General features: G+C 38.7%; 1 protein-coding gene across 1 annotated transcript in view; it reads right to left on the bottom strand.

Annotated features, from left to right (window-relative positions):
* The window catches only part of Faf1 (Fas-associated factor 1), a 287,334-nt gene that overhangs the window by 245,624 nt on the left and 19,559 nt on the right, over positions 1-22,151 (bottom strand). The window contains exon 2 of the mRNA NM_007983.2: positions 7,479-7,547. Within this exon, the coding sequence (NP_032009.2) occupies positions 7,479-7,547 (69 nt within the window). The remainder of the gene's footprint in view (positions 1-7,478; positions 7,548-22,151) is intronic.

The following is a 22,151-nucleotide window of genomic DNA, read 5'->3' as shown; positions in this document are numbered from 1 at the left end:
GACTGGCTTTCCTGCAGTGGTATTTTGTTTAAACCACTTTCAGCAATAGAAATAAAATAAATATCATAGGACAGTCTGAAAAAATATGTAAAACTTTTGAAAAAGCTTTAAAAAATATCACACATGGTTCCCTGAGCTCCATCATCTAGCCCGCAGCACTGCTGGCCAACACAAGCAGGTCTACCTAGCCCCAGAAACATACAGGTTAGACCCCTCCTCTCCAATCCCAAGCCTACAAGGTCCCTCTGGGACAGAATCAACAGCAGTGAGCTGAGCTATGTCCCCTGAGTTCCAAACTATAAGGTCCACAGGTCTGCCTGCCTTGACGGAGGAGGTCTGAGGGGCCCAAGATTCACCTAGGGCATACACAGCAGAGGTGAGCAGCAGGCTGTTCCCTAAATCCACTATCAGGCCCATGACTCTGCCTGCTCTCCAAGGAGTCGGGCCAGCATCAGGTACATCCAGTCAACACCAGGGACAAGCAGATGGCTAATGGCCTGCGCAAAAACACAATCAACAAGAACAAGGGCAATATGGCACCACCAGAGCCTAGCTTTCCTACTACAGCAAGCCCTAGATATCCTAACACAGCTGAAGCACAAGACCTTAAATATGATTAATAAACATGACAGAGGCATTTAAGGAGGAAATGAATAAATCCCTTAAAGAAATACAATATAATTGTGAAGAAAATGAATAAAACTATTCAAGACCTGAAAATGGAAATCGAAGCAATACAGAAAACACAAACTAGGGGCTCGAGGGATGGCTCAGTGGTTAAGAGCAATGACTGCTCTTCCAAAGGTCCTGAGTTCAAATCCCAGAAACCACATGATGGCTCACAACCATCAGTAATGAGATCTGATGCCCTATTCTGGTACATCTGTACTTAGATATAATAAATAAATCTTGAGAGAGAGAGAGAGAGAGAGAGAGAGAACACAAACAGAGGCAATCCTGGAGATGGAAAACAATAGGAACTACAGATACAAGCATCACCAATAGAATGGCAGAGATATAAAAGAGACTCAGCCTGGCGGTGGTGGCGTACGCCTTTAATCCCAGCGTTTGGGAGGCAGAGGCAGGTGGATATCTGAGTTCGAGGCCAGCCCATGAAGCAAGCTGTATATTAGCCATTCTAATATCTAACTAAATAAATGTCCCACCAAAATTAATCAAAAGAAATGGAGAAAGACATTTCATACTCATCAGAGAAAAAAATCCACCAAAATAACATTGCAATTCTGAATATCTATGCCCCAAATGCAAGGGCACCCACAATCATAAAAGAAACATTACTAAAGCTTAAATCACAAATCAAACATGACACATTAATAGTGGAAGATTTTAACACTCCACTATCGCTGATGGTCAGGTCATCAAAACAGAGAAATAATGAAACTAATAGCACTTATTAGTCAAATGGACCTGACAGATATCTACAGAACATTTTAGCCAAACATCCTGAACCTCACAAAACTTTCTCCAAAACTGACCACATAGTCAGTCAGTCACAAAGTAAGCCTCCACATACACAAGAAATTGAAAACAACAGACACTGAGCAAATTCAAAGAATCTTCAAAAGCCTGTACTCCACAAAATTGGAAAATCTGAATGAAACGGATGATTTTCTTGATAGATCCACTTACCAATGTTAAATCATGATCAGGTAAACCATTTTAATAGTCCTATAACACTTAAGGAAATAGAAGCAGTCAATAAAAACTGTCCCAACCAAAAAAAAGCCCAGGGCCATATGGTTTTAGTGCAGAACTCTACCAGACTTTCAAAGAGCTAATGCCAATACGCAACTATTCTACAAAATAGAAAACAAGAAACATTGCTGTCTTAGGATTTCTATTCCTGTACAAACATCATGATCAAGAAGCAATTTGGGGAGGAAAGGGCTTATTCTGTTTACACTTCCACATCATCACCAAAGGAAGTCAGAACTGGAACTCAAGCCGGTCAGGAAGCAGGAGCTGATGCAGGGGCCATAGAGGGACCTTACTTTCTGGTTTGCTTCTCCTGGCTTGCTCTGCTTGCTCTCTTATAAAACCCAAGACTACCAGTCCAGGGATGGTACCACCCACAATGGACCCTTTGATCCATTAGATCACTAATTGAGAAAATGCCTTACAGTTGGATCTCATGGAGGCATTTCCTCAACTGAAGCTCCTTTCTCTGTGATAACTCCAGCTTGTGTAAAGTTGACACACAAAACCAACCAGTACAACTGCCAAACTCATTCTATGAAGCCACAGACACCCTGATACCTAAACCACACAAAGACTCAACAAAGAAAGAGAATTTCAGTGGGGAATAGCCTTGAATTGATTGACACAGGAAACAACCTCCTGAGCAGCACACCAATAGCTCAGGCTCTAAGATCAACAACTAATAAAGTGGACTTCATGAAACTAAAAGGTTTCTTTAAGGCAAAGGACACCATCATTAGAACAAAACAGGAACAACAATATGAGCTAACCAGTATATCCCAGAACTTGTGTCTGTAGTTGCATATGTAGCAGAGGATGGCCTAGTTGGCCATCGATGAGAAGAAAGGCCCTTTAGTCTTGTGAAGATTATATGATATGCCCCAGTACAGGGGAATGCCAGGGCTAGGAAGTGGGTGGGTTGGGGAGCAGGGCAGGGCGGAGGGTATAGGGGACTTTTGGGATAGCATTGAAATGTAAATGAAGAAAATATCATTTTGAAAAAGAGAAAAAGAACAAAACAACAGCTTACAGAATGGGGAAAAGATCTTCATTCTACAATGCAGACAAAAAAAGGAGCTAAGTAATAAGGAAGGCCCAAGGGAGGGAGCAATCAAAAGCTGCTGTTAAGGTGATTCAAGGGAGTGAGGGACCACCCCAAGCTGGCAGATGAACTGGCAGTGTCATCCACATGGCAAAGATACATAAGCAAATGAGTAGTGACATCTTCCACCAGTTTCAAAGAGCCACAAGGCTAATAAGCAATGCCTGACAGAGAAGTCCCAGCCTAGAAGCCATGAGATGCCACTCCATGAAGCTGTGGAAGTGAAGCCTGAGTTGCAATGGAGACTCCCAAGATGTTACATAGCCAGAGACATGAGACACTATTAAGGAGAGCTGCACACAGGGAGTGAATTCAAGCCTGGTAGCCACGAAAGGCAGAGCTGCCTACACCTTTTGGAACCAGACATGGAACAGGATTTGGAAGTCTGTCCCCCTCATCCAAGATCTCAGGGGGATGCATATCATGAAACCTATACAAAACGGAGCATAACAGAAGGAAGTTACATGGTTGAAAATGTGCCTTTGAAGAAGAGACTGGGAACCAACCCCGTTTTGTTCCTTGGATGGTAGGTACTAGATAGCTACTTCTTTTGCAATGTGCTCCTACCATGGTGTACTGCCTTATCACATGCCTAAAATTAACAGGGTGAACCAATAATGAGCGAAAACCAGAGATCACTGTGTTACATTTTCTTTTCCTTTTTCCTTTTCCTTGTTTGGTGGAGACAGGGCCTCACTGTGTTGTCCTGGCTGGCCCTGAACTCACTACATAGAGCAAGTTGCCCTGAAACTTAAAAAAAAAAAAAAAATCAACCTGCCTCTCTCTGTCTCCTGAGGGATGTGATTAGGGGTATATGCCACCGCATCCATCTTGTGACATGTTTTTTTATTCATCATACCTATCTAGTAAAAAACTAGATTTATGACATTCATGAACAGACAATGAATAAGTTTTTCATTATAATAGTTTCTCATAATAGCTCACCACATTCCTGATTACAGTGCCAAACACATATTTCTTTATAGTTCTCTAATAATTATGCATAAAATAAAGGTGTAAGTGATAAAAATGTGAAAATTTAAAAACACCCTAAGTTAAAATCTTAAATTACAAAAATGGTCTATAAAATTTGTGAAATGTAGACCAATGACAGTCCTAATTCAGACACAAAATAAACACAGAAAATGGAGTACAGCATATTAAAATTTCCATGACAGTTTGAACTAGTAATGTGCTACGCCACACACACACTAAGTGAATAATGTATAAAAAGAGGAGAAATGGTAAAATGCACCAAGTGGGGGAAAAAAGTACCGTAACTTGCAATGAAAATAAAAGTGGAAGATATATTGCTAGCTAAAAGATGATTTCAAATGAAAAAGTTAAAGTTGCAAAAACACTATATATAAAGAGGTGTAACTTGATGATAGAAAACTTTCCTCCTATGCATAAGACCCAGCTTCAATACCCCAGAAACCTGAGAGAAAATAAAGAATCAAGACCAGAAAAGGTAGGACAAAGGTAAAGAAGGGAGAAGGAAAGAACGAAGAAGGGAGGGAGGGAGGGAGGGAGGGAGGGAGGGAGGGAGGGAGGGAAAAAGGGAGAGGGGGATGGAGGGAGGGAGACAGGAGGAGGAAATGAGGGTACTTGACAATATTTTCCAGAATCAAGCTAGTCAGAAATACATGAAAAGCACCTTATCACTCATGTACCAACATCATCTGGAAAAATTCTTGTGCTACGCTCTTGAAAGGCTATGTTAAGACAACATTCATAGCCAATAAACATCTTAAACTTTAAAATTAATGAATGCAAGCCAGTAGAAAAGGAGATGAAGGCGAACAAAGAACTTAGATCCCTACCCGCTCCTAAACTGTAAATCCCCACATCAATGCACAGCCCGTTATTCTCGGTCTTCCTTTTCTTTCTCCTTTATTCTTTCTGGCTTTGCCAGTCAAGAGTGGCTTGGTGGGCTTTAAACCTCCCCAATGATTCTTATCAGCTTGACCAGAAGAATACATCAAATATACATAGGCTAAATAAAACAATATATTTACTATTGCAAAGAGGTTTCAGAATAAGTACCCAGAAGCATCAGCACAAATAATGTTGCGCCCGTGATCTCACCACACTACTCATCATGAACCTGTCATCTACAACAATGAATCTTAGGATATAAAATGATCAGCGTAAAACATGAATTCATGTCAGACAGCAAAAATATTTTTCAATTTTCCTGTACCAAAATACACAACAGACAGACAAACAGACAAAAAAATAAAGACAGAGAAACAGAATCAGAAGGGAGAGGACAGTAGCAACATTGATTTAAGTAAAAAGAGCCATCTCCAAATAGTTAGCAGAATGTAAATAATAAAATCTGGAAGTTCATTAGGCTTTAAGTATCCATACCCCTAAAATAGTCATGTAGTCTGACACAGAAATTCAGTTATAAATTGAGTATGTTTGGTTTCTTCTAGAAAGAAATAGGTTGAATATACAATACACATATGTAAGAATGTTTTATACAGTAATGGTTACAATATTGCAAAGTACTGCAACAACCTTAAATGCCCACCAGAACAAGAATGGTAAAACTGTTATACTACAACAACATGAAAAACTATGCAAACCTTTACAAAATGAGCAGCCATACTTAGATAGAAAAATGTTAATGTAATAGTAAGTAAATATGGGTTATAAAAATATTAATATAAAAGAATCCTCTCAAAGTTTACTGACATAATTTTTAAAACAACTGTAATATACATACAAATTTGAAATGAATATTTTGAACTGTGAGTTTTATTAAAAGAGATTTCAGGTAGAATATTATATATGAAATATTTAGACCCAAAATTTTTTCAGATAACTTTTTTCAGTTTTTACAAGTATTTATCGTTTGAACATTCCTATTCAAAAAATATGAACTTCCACCTGATCCAACATCTTTAACTTTCAATGTGGCATGTGATCAATACAATGTTTCAACTTTTTAACATTTGGGTTTGGGATTTATGGACTAGGAATGCTCAACCAATAACTATCAGGTTGCAAATTTTTCATCTTCTCACTTTTACAGTCCGGTTTTACATTGCATGAAGACACTAGTAATACAAAAGAATGTCTATATAATGCACTGACAGAACTATGTAAGTCCATATAACACATAAAAGCGAGCATATAATCTCACTTTAAGCATACATTTTTTTTTTTGTGCGTATGCAGTTTTGCTAACATAATAAGCCCTTTTATTTATCAATGAGATTGTATTTCAATGACATTAGAAGGATAATCTCAATTGTTTGTTTCCCAGTGCGGAGTGGTAAACCCTGGACTGTATACACACAAACAACAAAATGGACTATTTATATTTTTGTATAAGCACATACTATATTCATACATATGTGTATATATAATATGTTTATACATTATATGCATGCAACAATACAAATCAAAGAAAAATAAGCAATCAACTTGATAGTGTTTATAAGGGTCATGAAAGAGGTTGGAGCAATATTACCTTGAAGGCTTAAGCATACATCTTAAATTCTGACTTTTAAATATTATCACTTCTAGGCAGGTACAATGGAACACACCTGGAATCTAGTGGCACTCGGGAATTTGAGGCCAATCTGAACTGATAAGTTTCAGGACAGGCTGAACTACATAAGGACACTTTGTTTCAAAAGAAGAGTAAACTAAATAAAGAAAAAACACCATTTCAAAATTGTGATTTCTCCCGGTGGTGGTGGCACATGCCTTTAATCCCAGCACTTGGGAGGCAGAGGCAGGCAGATTTCTGAGTTCAAGGCCAGCCTGGTCTACAAAGTGAGTTCCAGGACAGCCAGCAGGGTTATACAAAGAAACCCTGTCTTGAAAAACCGAAAAACAAAAACAAAAACAAAATATTGTTATTTCAATTACTTTAGTATTTCCAAGATACTGAGGGATATGGATACCACCTTAATGGAAGTGTAGTTCCAATACAATCTGTTCCAATACAAATCTATTCTAATACAAATTTCTGATTTGCCTTGCAAGGTATGAAGATGTAGTGTTATGTTAGACTTTCCCTTCTGTTACCACCAAAAAGTTTTTAAAAACTAAACCATCTTTATGATAAAATAACAATTCAAAAAGAAAACACAGTAAATTACTAATTCTTAACTGTTTAAAATAAGGTGTGCATCAGCAATGCCTCAGGAAGCAAGAAGAGAGCACAGACTAGTAGTGCTCATCAGTCAGGACACTGAGTCCTCATCTAGAGAGACACAGAGGGAAGAAAAAGGAAAACTTTTTAAATCATTTCAATTATCCAAATATTCAAAATTACCCAATATTTTAATATTGAGCTAAATTACAATTTCAAACTAAAAATGAATATGGGCTATATCTATTCACCTAAGTTTTACATTGGTTACGGTATGCTGAGCCAACCTACAATAAATGTTAAGGCCATTCAAGAATTCATATCGTTGGGGGCCGAGCGTGTGGCACACTCCTTTAATCCCAGCACTCGGGAGGCAGAGGCAGGCGGATTTCTGAGTTCGAGGCCAGCCTGGTCTACAAAGTGAGTTCCAGGACAGCCAGGGTTACACAGAGAAATCCTGTCAAAAAAAAAACAAAAAACAAAAAACAAAAAACAAAACAACAAGATTTCATATAGTTGGAACATAGGTCAAAGAATACTTACCACCAAGTCCCAGTTATTTTGCTCAAGCAGTGTAATAGCTTCATCGATGTTTTCAATACCAGTACATGCCTAAAACCAAGCAGACACATATGTTAATATTTTAGAAATAGGATCAGACTTAAAACATAAGGGGTATAAGACATAATTTAAGTTGTAACATATATAAATGAAGTCATGATATTCAGTGGCTCATACTTCTGAGTAGTTTATACATGAGTCAGGCAGGGACAGAGTAAAAAAGGCACCAACCCTAGCGACTGAGCTCAATTCCTGGGACCCACATTATGATAGAAGAGAAACAAGTCTTGGGTTGGTTTTTTATTTTTTTTTGTTTTTGTTTTTTTGTTTTGTTTTGTTTTTTGGTTTGTTTGTTTTGCTTAGAAACATTTATTTTGTGCTTAGAATGTTTTTCTAAGCCACCACAAACTACATATCCAACCTCAGACAGAAAATTTAATACTATAAAGGAGAGGCTGAAAGGAAGCTGTTGCACATTATAGTACTGCAAGTCTAAGGAAGTCACAGAGACCATAAGGAGAGGGAGTGTCACAGACAACATCTATTCCACAAAGGCTGGATGACTCATCAAGAATTCAGTCTGCTTTCCCCCTTCCAGACATCAAGACAGCCCCCCCCCCCAGACCCCACTATACCCTTCCCACTCTGTAAGGTAAAATCGATGTAGTCCATCTTGCTGATCTTGGAGAAACAAGTCTTGTAAGTTGTCCTCTGACTTTACATGCACGCCAAAGCATTGGAGCACACACACACAATCACAAATGAATGAATGAATGAATGAATGAATGAATGAATGAATGAATGAATATAGTTTCTGACCAGGAATGGTGGTGTGTGTCTTTAATCCCAGAATTTGGGAGGCAGAGGCAAGCATATCTTTGTTGAGTTCCAGGCCATCATGGACTGAATAGTGAGTTCCAAGTCAAAAACAAACAAAGAAGCAGAAAGTCAAGAAATAGAACTCTGAGACAGACACAGAAACACCTGCTGGAGGCAATGCCTTTGCATTTTTCCCTAATACTCGGAAACAAGGAAACAAAATTTAACTATCCAAACACAATATACAACATTCAAGTAACACAATTCTTAAATTATGAATATGAAGCCATAAAGAACATTCAAAACCAATCTGTTACCATAAGCATAAAACTCTTAAACATTCAGAACTAACTAGCACATCATTTATTATGAGCCAAGCCTTTATTATGATCAAGTCTTTGATCCTCTCAATAATCACAAGTGTTAAACATATGCCTCATAAAATTCTTACACATTAAAAAGTTAACAAATTAATATGAACCAAGTAACCCACACTTCAGTCCTATTACAAATCTTATGAAGTAGCTACTATGCCCATTTAGCCCTGGCTGTCCTGGAACTCACTCTGTAGATCAGGCTGGCCTCGAACTCAGAAATCCTCCTGCCTCTGCCTCCCAAGTGCTGAGATTAAACGTGTGCGCCACCACTGTCCGGCTACTATGCCCATTTCAATAAAGAGAAATCAATGTTTCAAAGATACTGTCCTGGTGTCACTTTTGTTGGTGTGATAAAGTACTCTGACAGAAGCAACTTAGTGGGGAAAAGTTTACTTTAAATCACAATTCTAAGTCACAGTCTATCACTTCAGGAAAGTCACAGAAGATGCTTAAGGCACGTCACACTGTGCTTCCTACTGCTGAGTTAAAGACAGCATAGCCAAAAGCAGCTTAGAAGAGGAGATGGGTTGTCTTACAGCTTACAATCCACCATGAAGAGGTGAGAAACTCAAGCAGGGAAGGAACCTGAAGGCAGGAACTAAAGCAGGGGCCATTTAGGAATGCTGCTTACGAGTTTACTCCCTGAAGTTTGCTCAGCCTTTCTTATAAAAACCAGGACTGTCCAACAGAGAAGTATCATTCAATAACCATTTCCACTAAGTCTATCATTTATAAATCTATTTATAGTTATATATACATTGAATAATGATTGAATTTCCTTGTGATTATGTGTCAATACCTGATTTTTTATGCTTGATAACCTACGATTGTGTCCAAATATTATGACTTTTTCATATTTGGGTGCTAGATATCTCTAAATATTCTTGAGCCTTGTTCTCTGATGTACCTGGAAATAACTGATTACTACTAGAGCTTCCTTTAAAGTTGTGTTCAGCAATATCCTTCAGTCTCCTTCTGAGTACTCTAGGATGCCTCGCCTTATATATTTAAGATGTTCCACTTATTTTAAAAGACCTATGCAGCTGATAGGAACGAGTACTATCCCATACTTTGTATGTTTCACAGAGATGTTCTACTTCATTAACACTTTCCATTTGTCTTCCAAATTTCATTCTTTCTTATGAAATAGTTCTAGCGCTTGTCAAAGAATTTTAACTATCTGAGAAATGTATGGAAAAACAACTTTCCTGTCAAACAATCCCATTTCTGGGAAAATCATAATGCATTTCATCATACTAAGCCTCTAAAGGAATATTTTAACCCAAAAGGCTCTAAGTAGCTAATAAATGAAAACTAAAGGTTGTTTTTGCATGTAAAAAGAAATTGCATCTCATAATCTTGAGACACACCAGTTTCTTTTTCATTTATTGACAGGTAGTGCTTCCACACACTACACAAGCAATTATCCCTATAGTAACGTCTAATGTATTGTTCTCAAGGTGCTAAAACGTTGCAGCTTGGCACCAAGCCTGATAGCCTGATCCCTGGACCCACCTGGGGAAAAAAAGAACCCATTCCTGTAAGATTGTCTGACCTTCACACATGCAATGGGGCATGCATACACACACACACACACACACACACACACACACACACACACACAAAGTGGGGGCAGGGGAGAAGGGGAAGGAAGGAAGAGGGAGAATAAATAAATTTTTAAATTAAAAAAATCCAATGAAATTTAGTGTTCTTGGGAAAAGTTGTCAGTTAACAGCTACACAGTTTTAAGATCTTTTAAAACATGTCTCTAAGTATCCTTACAAATTGCAAACCGTAACATTTCTAGATAGTTTTTATTAGTGAAATTCCAAAGTACTTCATTTTCATTCTTTTCATGAACAGGGTTAACAACAACAGTAATTACATTTGACTAATAACATATAAAGAAAATACAGGACTTCACTAATTACATACTCATTATATAACTTTATAACAAAAAGAAAAAAAAAGAGTTCTGGAGAGATGTCTCAATGGTTAAAAACACTTACTGGCCTTCCAGAGGACCCAACTTCAGTTCCAATACCCACATCAGGTAGTTCACAAACCACCTGTAACTCCTACTCCAGGAAATCAATGTCCCTTGCCTCTGAAGGCACCTGCACTCACTTGCATACCCCCATACACAAACACACATAAGCTCATAATTAGAAAATAATAAAATTGGGACTGGAAAAACTGCTCATTGGTTACAAGCACTTGCTGATCTTCATAGAGAGAAACATACCAAAAATCTCCAAGAGGTTCCACAGCTACTTGCTACTTCTGAAGACTCTAATTAGCCAAGTGATGTCTGCTGATACAGACTCACATGGAGAGTTGCTAAAACAGACTCACATGCTGAGGTAAGACACTGTGGTGAGGTAAGACTGGTAGAGGACAAGTGATGTTTGGAGAAAGTATAAATAGGACCCAACGGACAGTGACAGGGGTTTGGTCTGCTGGTACAACCAGCTCTGCAGTACCTCTCGGTCTCAAATCTTCACTGATCTTCACCACTTTGTTGAGAAAGGCACAGCAGAGAACTTCTCCTGGTGTCTCCTGGTCTAAATCCCTCCTGCTGATTCATGCCCCTGCTAGGTCCTGCCACCACTACTGCTATGCCAACTACTGAACTGAACTGCTGGTATATATGTGAAGTGTTTGTGAGTGGATCAAACTGCCCCTGCTGACCTTTGAACTGAACTGCTGATTTCCCAAAACGCAGGGCTGGAGAGATAACCGGGTAATTAAGAGTATCTCACTTCTAAGGACCCACATGGTGGCTGACAATAATCTGCAATTCGAGTTCCAAAAGATCTGATGATATGTTATTCTGGCCACCATGGATACCAGATACACATGTGCTACAGATAATGCAGGCAGGCAAAACAGACATATACATAAAATAAAAATAAATCATTTTTGAAAACATCAGTCTCCAATCAAGCTGCTATTCTGAGCCACTTCCCCAGAACATTACCACTGAACAATAATAAATATAAAGTATAATGCTTAAGTCTACAGAGCAAAGGATCAGACCATGAATTTCTGATAAGAAAACCAACCTTTCTCATTACTTGAGGATGTTTCATAGAAATATCAAAAACAAATATTAACTATGATTAAATCCTAGAAGTATCTTAAAATTAGAACTTTCTATTCATTTTCAAATGTATCAAAGAGGGACTTTTGCTCATGATACCATAGGCATATAAGTACACAAAATTATACAGACCACAAGTGCATTTTCTCAAGTAAGCAACCTTCTCCTCTAAACAAAACTATTTGACCAAAATTAATGTTACCCTCCAAATGTCCACCATAAGTCTTAATGTCTTCATGCCAACCTACTATTAAACTTTTCTCCAAAATTACTGGACTTTTTGCATCAAAACAAAATAATCTGAAAGGTTTACTTTACATTTAACATTTCATTTGACAAATGCCAATAAAAGGAGAAAGAGAAGGAGGAGGAGGAAGAAGAGAAGGAAAAGAAAAAGGACTCAGACTTTAAGACTGAAAGTCCTTCATCCATTGAATACCCCTATTCTGAGAATCCAGTAAGTTCCAATGCTAAAATCTGTTCAGCATCAGATACTCAAAATGTTTTACAATTTGGAACATGAGATTGTAGACTTTTGGATTGGAGACAGTCAATGAGGAAAATCTATTCAAAATCTGTAAAACTATTAACACATTAACTAGTTGTTTCCGGTATTTCAGGTGAATGGCACAAAACACATGCATGAGGAGCATGACAACAGGTCCTTCTCTTTTTCTCCCAAGTGGTTGTCTGTAGTGACTTCTTTCCACTTAACTATATCTTACCTTATTAATTGCTTCATAAAGTTACCTAGCTTTCTCTCTGTCCATTCCTGATCCCTCCTAAATGAGTTAAAAGAGAGAGATGGATATTATACTTAGTATATTTCTCCTGATGCACAATCTTTCTCCTAGTTGCTCATGAGCAAACATATTCATGCCAATGGGCACCAACAATACCCACCCAAGTCTCAGTTGATGAACCAATGGATTTACTGGAGCTACTTACAACAGCACGGGTAACTCTCAGGCAGCTGCATCTCAAATGACTCACAAAAGCTACATCACTGGATGACTGCAGTGGAAAGTTACATCATCTGTGTAACTTGTAGGCAGCTCTACTAAAGAGTCGCTCATGCTCCTTTAAGTAACCCCAATAAACTACCTGGTCCACAAAGCTAGACTTAAAACAGAATTGTGTCCTTGGTCTATTATTAGTTCCTTATCTATACTGAATTTGTTCACAGCTCCTCAAGATAAGTCATGAAACACAACTATCCCCAAATAAGGACAGATTAGAACCAAAGATGAATCTAGCATATCGCCTTCTATGTGTTCTAAGACATAGGGCATCTGAGAGTGGAGCAGTAAGGACAACCCAAATAAAGCCATTCTTCCCTAGGTTACATTTGTGTGTGCCATCTTGCTATGGCAGCAGCTGAACTGGCCTTTCGATGGATAAGAAAACATTCAGATAAGGCTGAGACATATGGAGGTAACATCTCAGGGTTGTCATCTTCTATGTGGTATTGAGTACAACACTTCCTTGACTAATAGAGTCCACAGTGTGGCAGAAGTACTAGCAGATACGTTGTAGTTCCTGAGAGTAGCACTTACAAAACTCAGCTATAAGCAAGTTACAATAGCAGTTTCATGGCCTCTAAAATAAGCAAATGAGGTATGGCTTAACCAATAATGAGGGTGTATAAGGAAAATGAGATCTTATACTATACTAACTTAGCTGAGAATATATTTCTTTTTTATAATTTTTATTAGACTTATTTATTATTTTATATCTGAGTGTTTTGCCTGCATATATGTATGTGTACCATTTATTTGCATGCCTGGTGCCCACAATGGTCAGAAGAGGTTATTGACTGCTCTAGATCTGGAGTTACTTAGGGTATGAACCACCATGTGAGTGCTAGGAATCAAAACCCAATCCTCTGGTAGAGCAACAAGTGCTCTTAACAGCTGAGCCATCTTTCCAGCCCTGAGAGGACATATTTTAAAATTCCTTTACTGAGCATTTTCAAATTAGGAAAGGCTGCTAGAAATTTTTGTAGGCAGTGCTCTCCAAAGTGTCCTCAGGGGCTGAGATGTAACTCAACTGGAAGAGTGCATGATTAGCGTATGTAAGGAAGGCCCTGGGACCAACCCTAGCTATACGAATGTGTAATCCTAGCACTTAGGAGATAGAAGCAAGGTGACAAGGTTGAAGCCAGCCAATACTGCAGAGGAAGACCAGCCTGAGCTATTAGCAGGAGCATGTCTCCAAAAGGAAAGAATAAGCCTATGTATGTCACCAAGTCCTACTGCATGCAGCTCACATACACACTGCTCTAGTCTCATCTAATTGACATGCAGCACCAGATAGGTCTAGAACTGTTCCAGATCCATAGCAATCATCCCCATCAACAAAGATGTAAAATTCCTCATGAACACATCAGTAACTTAAGAATATTTAAAACAATAACAAATCATGATTGATGGGTTTATGCCAACAGGACAAACCTGGCTCCACATTTTTTCAGCTCTATTATAATCTTATGACACCATCATTGTATATGCAGCTCTTGACCAAAACACCATTATGTGGTTTATGACTGTACTATTATACAAATTTTATTCTGGAGAGTTATAAATTCTTTCCTTTATTTGAAAGAAAAAAACACTAGAGCAATAACAAGTTTATGTAAACTAAAAAATTAGGTTGGTAAAATTGAAATAATAAGCTTCAAAACAGTAATGTTTTGGTAAATTTCACAAAACTGCTGATAGTACATCTTTTAGTAACAAATTGAAGAATGGATTCTAGTAAGGGGTTACATTCTCATTTCTAGCCACAAGAGGGAGCAAGTACTTAACAGATTTTGCAAATTTCATTATACACTGCTTTCACACAAGACTTTCAAAACCTAGTAACAATAAAACTAAGAATGTCTACCATTGATAGGGTCTAAAACTACAGTGGGTAGAATAAAAGCTACTTTCCTCAGGCTTCATAGTACTTTTAAATTGCTGATTCCTTAAATGAATACCAACACACTTTCTCATAAGAGCACTATAGGTTATAATTTGTTAAGTATTCAGTCTAAACAGAAACTAAAAACATGATGTAAAGACTAAATAAATTATCATAATCTAATTCATAAACTAAAACTCTACAGGTGTGTGTGGTGGCATACATACTAGCACTTGGGAGGCTGAAACAAGAGGATATGGAGTTCAAAGCCAGCAGTGGTAACAACAAGTTCAAAGTCATCCTAAACTAACAGTGAGACCCTGTATTCAAAAAATGTGCCCCCAAAACTGTGCTAATGTGCCAAGCAATCTATCATATAGAGAACCACAACAGGATGTAGATACCAGAATATTTTTAATTCAAAGTTAACTCTAACGACCTAAGCCACTTGCCTCTTTTTCGAGACAGGGTTTCTCTGTATAGCCCTGGCTGTCCTGGAACTCACTCTGTAGACCAGGCTGGCCTCAAACTCAGAAATCCGCCTGCCACTGCCTCCCAAGTGCTGGGATTAAAGGCGTGCCCCACCATGCCCAGCCTCTTTTTTTTTTTAATTGTTATTTAGCTTAAACATGTTAATAACTTAACATTTGCCTATAGGAACCTACAACTACAGTTATTAACAGCACTTGCTACATTTTTGAAAGGAGGCATCTTTAAAATGTACTAGCAAGTAGTTAAATCATAAATGCTAATACTGAAAATTCTCAGTCCACTAATGATATATAAATATAGCTCTTTGGTTTTTCAGGGAGAGTGGATTCCATCCATTGTGATGTATGCCTATAATCCCAGAACTCAAAAGACAGAAGCAGGAGGACCCAAGAATCCAAAACCAACCTATATCACAGAACAAGACATTACCAGAGTGAGGGAAGGAAGGGAGAGAAAGACAAGAAGAAAATGAGGGTGGCCTCCAAAAGGGAATAAGGAACTACGTAGGTGACTTCAGATGGGACCCTCAAATTGGGTATGTTTATATAGAAGCAATACATGGAATTCAAGGTATATCCTCAGAAAAACAAGGTATAATTTTGGGGGTTTGTTTTGTTCAAACAGTTTCTTTAGCTAGCCCTGACTGTCCTGGAATGTAGACCAGGCTGGCCTTAAACTCAGGACCACCTGCTCTGTCTCCCAAGTGCTGGGATTAAAGGCGTGCGCCACCACCGCCACCACTACCACCCAGCTACAGTATAGCTTGGCTAAGATATAGTTTGCTGCTGTTGATGATCATGATGGTTTTTTTAAACTGTGTAGTACTCTGCATGGACAGGCAGAGTACCTAATATGAGGCCAGCTGTAGCATAACAATATCCTCTAGTTTGCTTGTCAGGACTTAGAAAGCAAAAGAAATTTTAAGAGGCTCGCAAATAAAATAACTCAAGTCTCAGGAAGGCCTTGAAATATACAAGATTCACAAGGCTCTTCCTTAAGACTATATAAGCAATAGAAACTGCAAGAGAGTATAGACTCAGGTCAAGCTTCCTGTAAGTCATGCAAGGAGCTCCAGGGATACCAACTTCATGGGCTCCATGCAGCTTCCATGAGTGCCAATAAATATGACCTTTGTTCTATATGGTAATTGAATACTAGATTAAAAGATGAGGCAGGAGATGGATGAGCTACTGTACATCTAGATCTAGAGAAATAGAATGAGTTTGAGGACGGACTAGGTATATAGAATTCCAGACCAACCCAGGTCTTCACCTAGGTTTGGATACCATCTCAAAAATCAAAAATTAAGGGAGTAGCCGGGCGTGGTGGCACACGCCTTTAATTCCAGCACTTAGGAGGCAGAGGCAGGCGGATTTCTGAGTTTGAGGCCAGCCTGGTCTACAAAGTGAGTTCCAGGACACCCAGGGCTATACAGAGAAACTCTGTCTCGGAAAAAAAAGAAAAAAATTAATAGAGTAAGAAAACTTAGGCTCTCCTCCTTTGGAAACCAGAAACTTACATAAACTGGATAATTAAAACCAAAGAAAGCAAGCCACAGTGCATGCCTTTAATCCCAGCACTTGGGAAGCAGAAGCAGGCAGATCTCTGAATTCAAGACCAGCCTGCCTGGTCTACAGAGTGAGTTCCAGGACAGCCAAGGCTACAGAAAGAAGCCTTGTCTCAAAAAACTAACTAAATAAAAATAAACAAAGAGGATTACCTAAAAGAAATATGAAATGGATAGGGTGAAAAGAAAATGGACAAGAGAGATCCTTAAAGTACACTAGAACTTTCATGAGAAAAAAAAGAAATATAGACTCATGAAGAACAGAACATAGTAGATACTATGTTAAACTGGAAACGACTACAGTTGATGTTGGGGAAGGTGCTCAGAAAAAGGAGTAAGTGGAAAGAAACATGCAGAAATCCAAGGAAATATGGAGGGGAAAAAAAACAGCACATTTTAGAGAGATGGCTTAAGTAGAAGGAAGGAAATTAACAAAATTAAGTTCTTCACTGAATTAGAACAGTTCAGATGATTACATTTCAGATGAGCAAAGTATGCTGTAGCTGTATGAATATGGTTTGTTTCCTCCAAAATTCACAGTGGAGTTTAATCTCCACTGTGAGGGATACAGAGGGCAGAAAGTTATTCAAGGCACAGTGTTTAGATGACACAAAGCCTTCAGATTAAATACTCATGGCTTTGTAAGAGAAAGATAAGAACACACCTAAAGCAAAACTGTGGGAAGCCACATGTGCCGTTGCAGAGTGGCGCTGACTACTGCTGGCCACCAGGCATAAGTTTGGACAAACAACCAATGTGTACATATGCAGTAAAGTTTTTTGCAAAGACACTGCCTGGCCCGGGCATGATAATGAGGCTTTGAGAGTATAACCAATCAGATGTGAGACATGCAAATGAGGTATGATAATGAGGCAAATTTGGCCAAGATATAGTTTGCTGTACAAAGAGGACTCCCCCTACTTTCAGCTCTACCTAAGGATTGGAGAATTATAGTAGTAGATATTAAGGATTGTTTCTTTTCAATTCCATTAAATAAGAAAGATAAGCCTAGATTTGCATTTACCTTGCCTTCTATTAATCATATGGAGCCTGATAAAAGGTACCAATGGCGGGTATTACCCCAAGGAATGGCAAATAGCCCTACCATATGTCAGTTATATGTAGGAAAAGCTTTGCAACCGGTTAGGGATGGTTTCCCCTCCTTAAAAATTTGTCATTATATGGACGATATAGTGATTTGTGGACCTGAAGAAGAAAGTATACAGCAAGCTTATGGCTTGCTTAATGAAACTTTAAAAAATAATGGCTTGATTATTGCACCAAAAAAGGTACAGCAGTCTAATGTTAGTCATTTTCTAGGAGCCACTATTACTTTACGATGTGTCACCCCACAAAAGATTAGTATAAGAAAAGATCATCTAAAGACATTAAATGATTTTCAAAAATTATTAGGAGATATAAATTGGATTAGACCTTATTTAAGGATCCCTACTTCGGAATTAAAACCTTTATTTCAAATTTTAGAAGGAGAATCACATATTACCTCATTGAGACAATTAACACCTGAGACTTCTGATGTTCTTAGGAAAGTAGAAAAAGTGATCCAAACAGCACAGTTACATCGTATAAATGAGCAAGAACCTTTGTGCCTATGCATATTACGCACCATCAATTTGTCAACTGCTGTGTTATGGCAAGATGGTCCTTTAGTATGGATACATCTACATATATCCCCTAATAAGACTATAGAGCATTATCCCACCATGGTAGCAAACATGGCCCACAAAGGGATAAAAACTTCAATTACTCACTTTGGAAAAATGCCTGATAGCATAATTGTCCCTTATACTGTCGCACAAATGCAAATATTGGGTGCTACTATAGATGAATGGGCCATTCTTAGATGCAGTTATTCTGGTTTAATTGATAATCATCCGTTATTACATTTTATGTTATTACATCCAGTAATATTTCCAAAGGTAACGGCTAATACCCCTATAAAGGGAGCCATTGATATTTATACAGATGGGTCCAAAACAGGAATTGGAAGTTATGTAATCAATGAAAAGGCTGTAAGGTTGCAATTTACACCAAGAGCCCTTCAATTGGTAGAATGTTTGGTGGTTTTAGAAGTTTTTAAAAGATTTCCTATGCCCATAAATATTATCTCTGATTCTGTTTATGTAGTTAATGCGGTTCTAGCATTAGAGACTGCGGGAAATTTTAAGCAGTCTAGTCCAGTATCTGAAATTTTGATGAAAATACAAAATTGTATTTTGATGCGTGAGCATCCCTTTTATATTCAACATATTAGAGCACATACATCATTGCCTAGACCTATTGTTAAGGGAAATGCAATTGCTGATTCAGCCACCAAAGACATAGTTTTCCTATCACAAAGCTCTATAGACAGTGCTAAGAATTTTCATCAGCTTTATCATGTCCCTGCTTCTACATAACGACAAAAGTTTAAACTCACATGAACTGAAGCCCGAAATATTGTCCTACACTGTGGTAAATGTGTAGAATTTATTAATGCACCTTCCATGGGTGTTAATCCTCGTGGATTGCGACCCCTCGATGTTTGGCAAATGGATGTCACGCATATCCCATCTTTTGGGAAATTACAATATGTACATGTATCCATCAATACCAGTTCTGGTGTCCTACATGCCTCTCCCTTGACAGGGGAAAAAGCAGTTCATGTCATATCTCACTGCTTAGAGGCTTGGGCTGCATGGGGCAAGCCCCTAGTGTTAAAGACAGATAATGGTCCTGCATATACTTCTTCTAAATTTAGCCAATTGTGCAAACAAATGCAAGTAAAACATATTACTGGATTGCCCTATAATCCACAGGGCCAAGGCATCATTGAGAAAGCCCATCGCACTCTGAAACATATTTGCAAAAACAGAAAGGGGGAATAGAGGCTATGACGCCAAAGATGGCTCTATCCCTTACAATATTTACTCTTTAATTTTTTAAAATTAGATGATGCTGGAAGATCACCAGCCTAAAGGCACGGACAATGGCCTCAATTGCCCAATAAAATGGTCAAATGGAAAAATGTCCTTGATAATAAATGGTATGGCCCAGATCCTATCTTAATCAGATCCCGGGGAGCTATTTGTGTTTTTCCGCAGGGTGAAGAAAATCCACTTTGGGTCCCGATGCGACTGACAAGGACCGTGAAAGAGCAAGATGAACCCCAAGATGATCCTCCTGCTCCCAATGATTGAGACCGGGATAAGTATACCTCTGTGGGCCATAGTAAGATCATGGCCAGTACCTTTACCGGTACATTCCAATTCTTCTACCTTGCCTCTATTTTTTGCAACGGAATGTTATTTGGATGCGCCTTGTGCACGACAAACTCCTCAAGAGCCACGAGTGTATAATAGTACTAGTTTTCATTTGAATTATACACTATGCTTTGTGCATAATGTGGATAAACCTTTTACACCCTGTATATTTTTAAAGAAAAAGATTATCTCTAATTGGGCAGATCCCCTTAGCCAAAATAAGGTGAGCTCTGGAGTGTTGTTTAATGCTTTAACACAAGTTGCTCAAGGAGCGCAATCAGGCTCAGGTAATGTTGAAAATAATATAACTTCACCTATAAACATCACCACTATTATGATAAAGGGAAAGGTGACCATTCCCAAAAGATCACGATGGCCTGTTGGCAATGGTACTGCTATACGCAGCATACCTTGGTGTCATCCGGACCTCGCATTTTCCTATAGTTTTTTCACCTTGTCAATCAAAAAATTTTTCCTCGGAAAGAAATAGCAAAGGGTTTTGTTTTGTCACCTCCACTAGATTTTGCTGTAATGAACGATAAAGGAGATGCTACAGGGAAAGAAAATATTGGGTCATATTACCAATGGATTTTAAGTAATGAGGCAGGTGCTAGTACCAGTTTGTCAGCCTTTGCATTGCTGACTGGAACCTTTCATGAGATAATGAATGTTTCTGCCACACTTTCCAATACCTCTGCTCATTTAGATAATGTGACAACTAATAGAATTTCCAGAAATATGACTACTTCTCCAGTAGAAGTTTGTGTCAATCCTCCATTTTTCTTTATATTGGCTGAATTTCAAAATAATACAGAATGGTTAGATTGTACAAATGTCACTTGTTTTTTGACGCAATGCTGGAATGGAACCAAATTCTTAGTCTTAGTGGTACATCTACCAACCTTTGTCCCTGTGCCTGTTGAGGCAGATCCAGAGAACTTCCCGATAATGAGTCTTGTTCACCAAAAGAGAGGTTTTGGAATCACAGCTGCCATTGTCACAGCCATTGTGGTTACCGCAGGAACTGCTATGGCCCATCAAATTAATACTGCTGACACCATAAGTCAGATAGCAGAAAAATCGTCTGAAGCATTGCTTACCCTGCAAAGGGTGGATTCTCATATCGCCTCAGGGTTAATGTTAGTGAATCAGAGAGTGGATATTTTACAACATAATATGGAACAGATGATGGATGTCATACAAATGAGTTGTGTGGCATCCACATCGCATGTGTGCATTACTCCCAATAGGTATATTAATAATTCTTTTATTAAAAGTACAGACCTATCGAATTACCTAAAGGGGAACTGGTCGCAGGAGCTGGAAAGGTTGCAGACGAGGCTGCAGATACAGATCCTGAACCTTAATGGGACCAGAGTGGAACCAGTGACCCATGGAGACTTTACCTCTTGGCTTACCTCTGCTTTTTCTTACTTTAAGGAATGGGTGGGAGTGATTTTGTTTGGTGCTGCCATATGCTGTGGACTGGTGTTCATGCTCTGGTTGGTATGCAAATTCAGAACCCAACAAAAACGTGACAAGGTGATTATAACTCAGGCACTTTTAGCTATTGAAAACAGCTCCTTCCCTGAAATTTGGTTATCTATGCTCAAGAATTAGTCAGCATCTGAGTTCTCTGCTCTTGCACTCCACGGCACTGAGATGAGAGAGACTCAATGATCATTGATCAGCCCTTGCACATTACTGAGGTTTCCTCATTGCAAGCGATAGGGTGATCATGATTTCCCCACTAACTCATTTTTTGGCTGGCCTCTTTTGCAGAGTTCGCCCTAGGTCATTTAGCAGTTACTGTCACACAGCACTGCGGTATCCAGAGACGGGCAACTTTCCTCGTGCGCAGTGCAACCTAAGACACGGGGCCCAGTGGCGATAGGGTTACCCTATGACAGGTAAGGCTGTGACATTAGAGGAACGACCTAAAACAGGAGCCACGGCGGATGGACATAATTGCACAGGCCTAGTCCAGCCTCATTTTATTAAAACAAAAAGGGGGAGATGTGGGAAGCCACATGTGCCGTTGCAGAGTGGCGCTGACTACTGCTGGCCACCACGCATAAGTTTGGACAAACAACCAATGTGTACATATGCAGTAAAGTTTTTTGCAAAGAC

This window comes from Mus musculus, chromosome 4 (genome assembly GCF_000001635.26).
Source record: "Mus musculus strain C57BL/6J chromosome 4, GRCm38.p6 C57BL/6J".
NCBI classification, from domain to species: Eukaryota; Metazoa; Chordata; class Mammalia; order Rodentia; family Muridae; genus Mus; species Mus musculus.
Note: the sequence above shows the minus strand (reverse complement) of the source record. Positions and strands in the feature narration are given on the sequence as shown.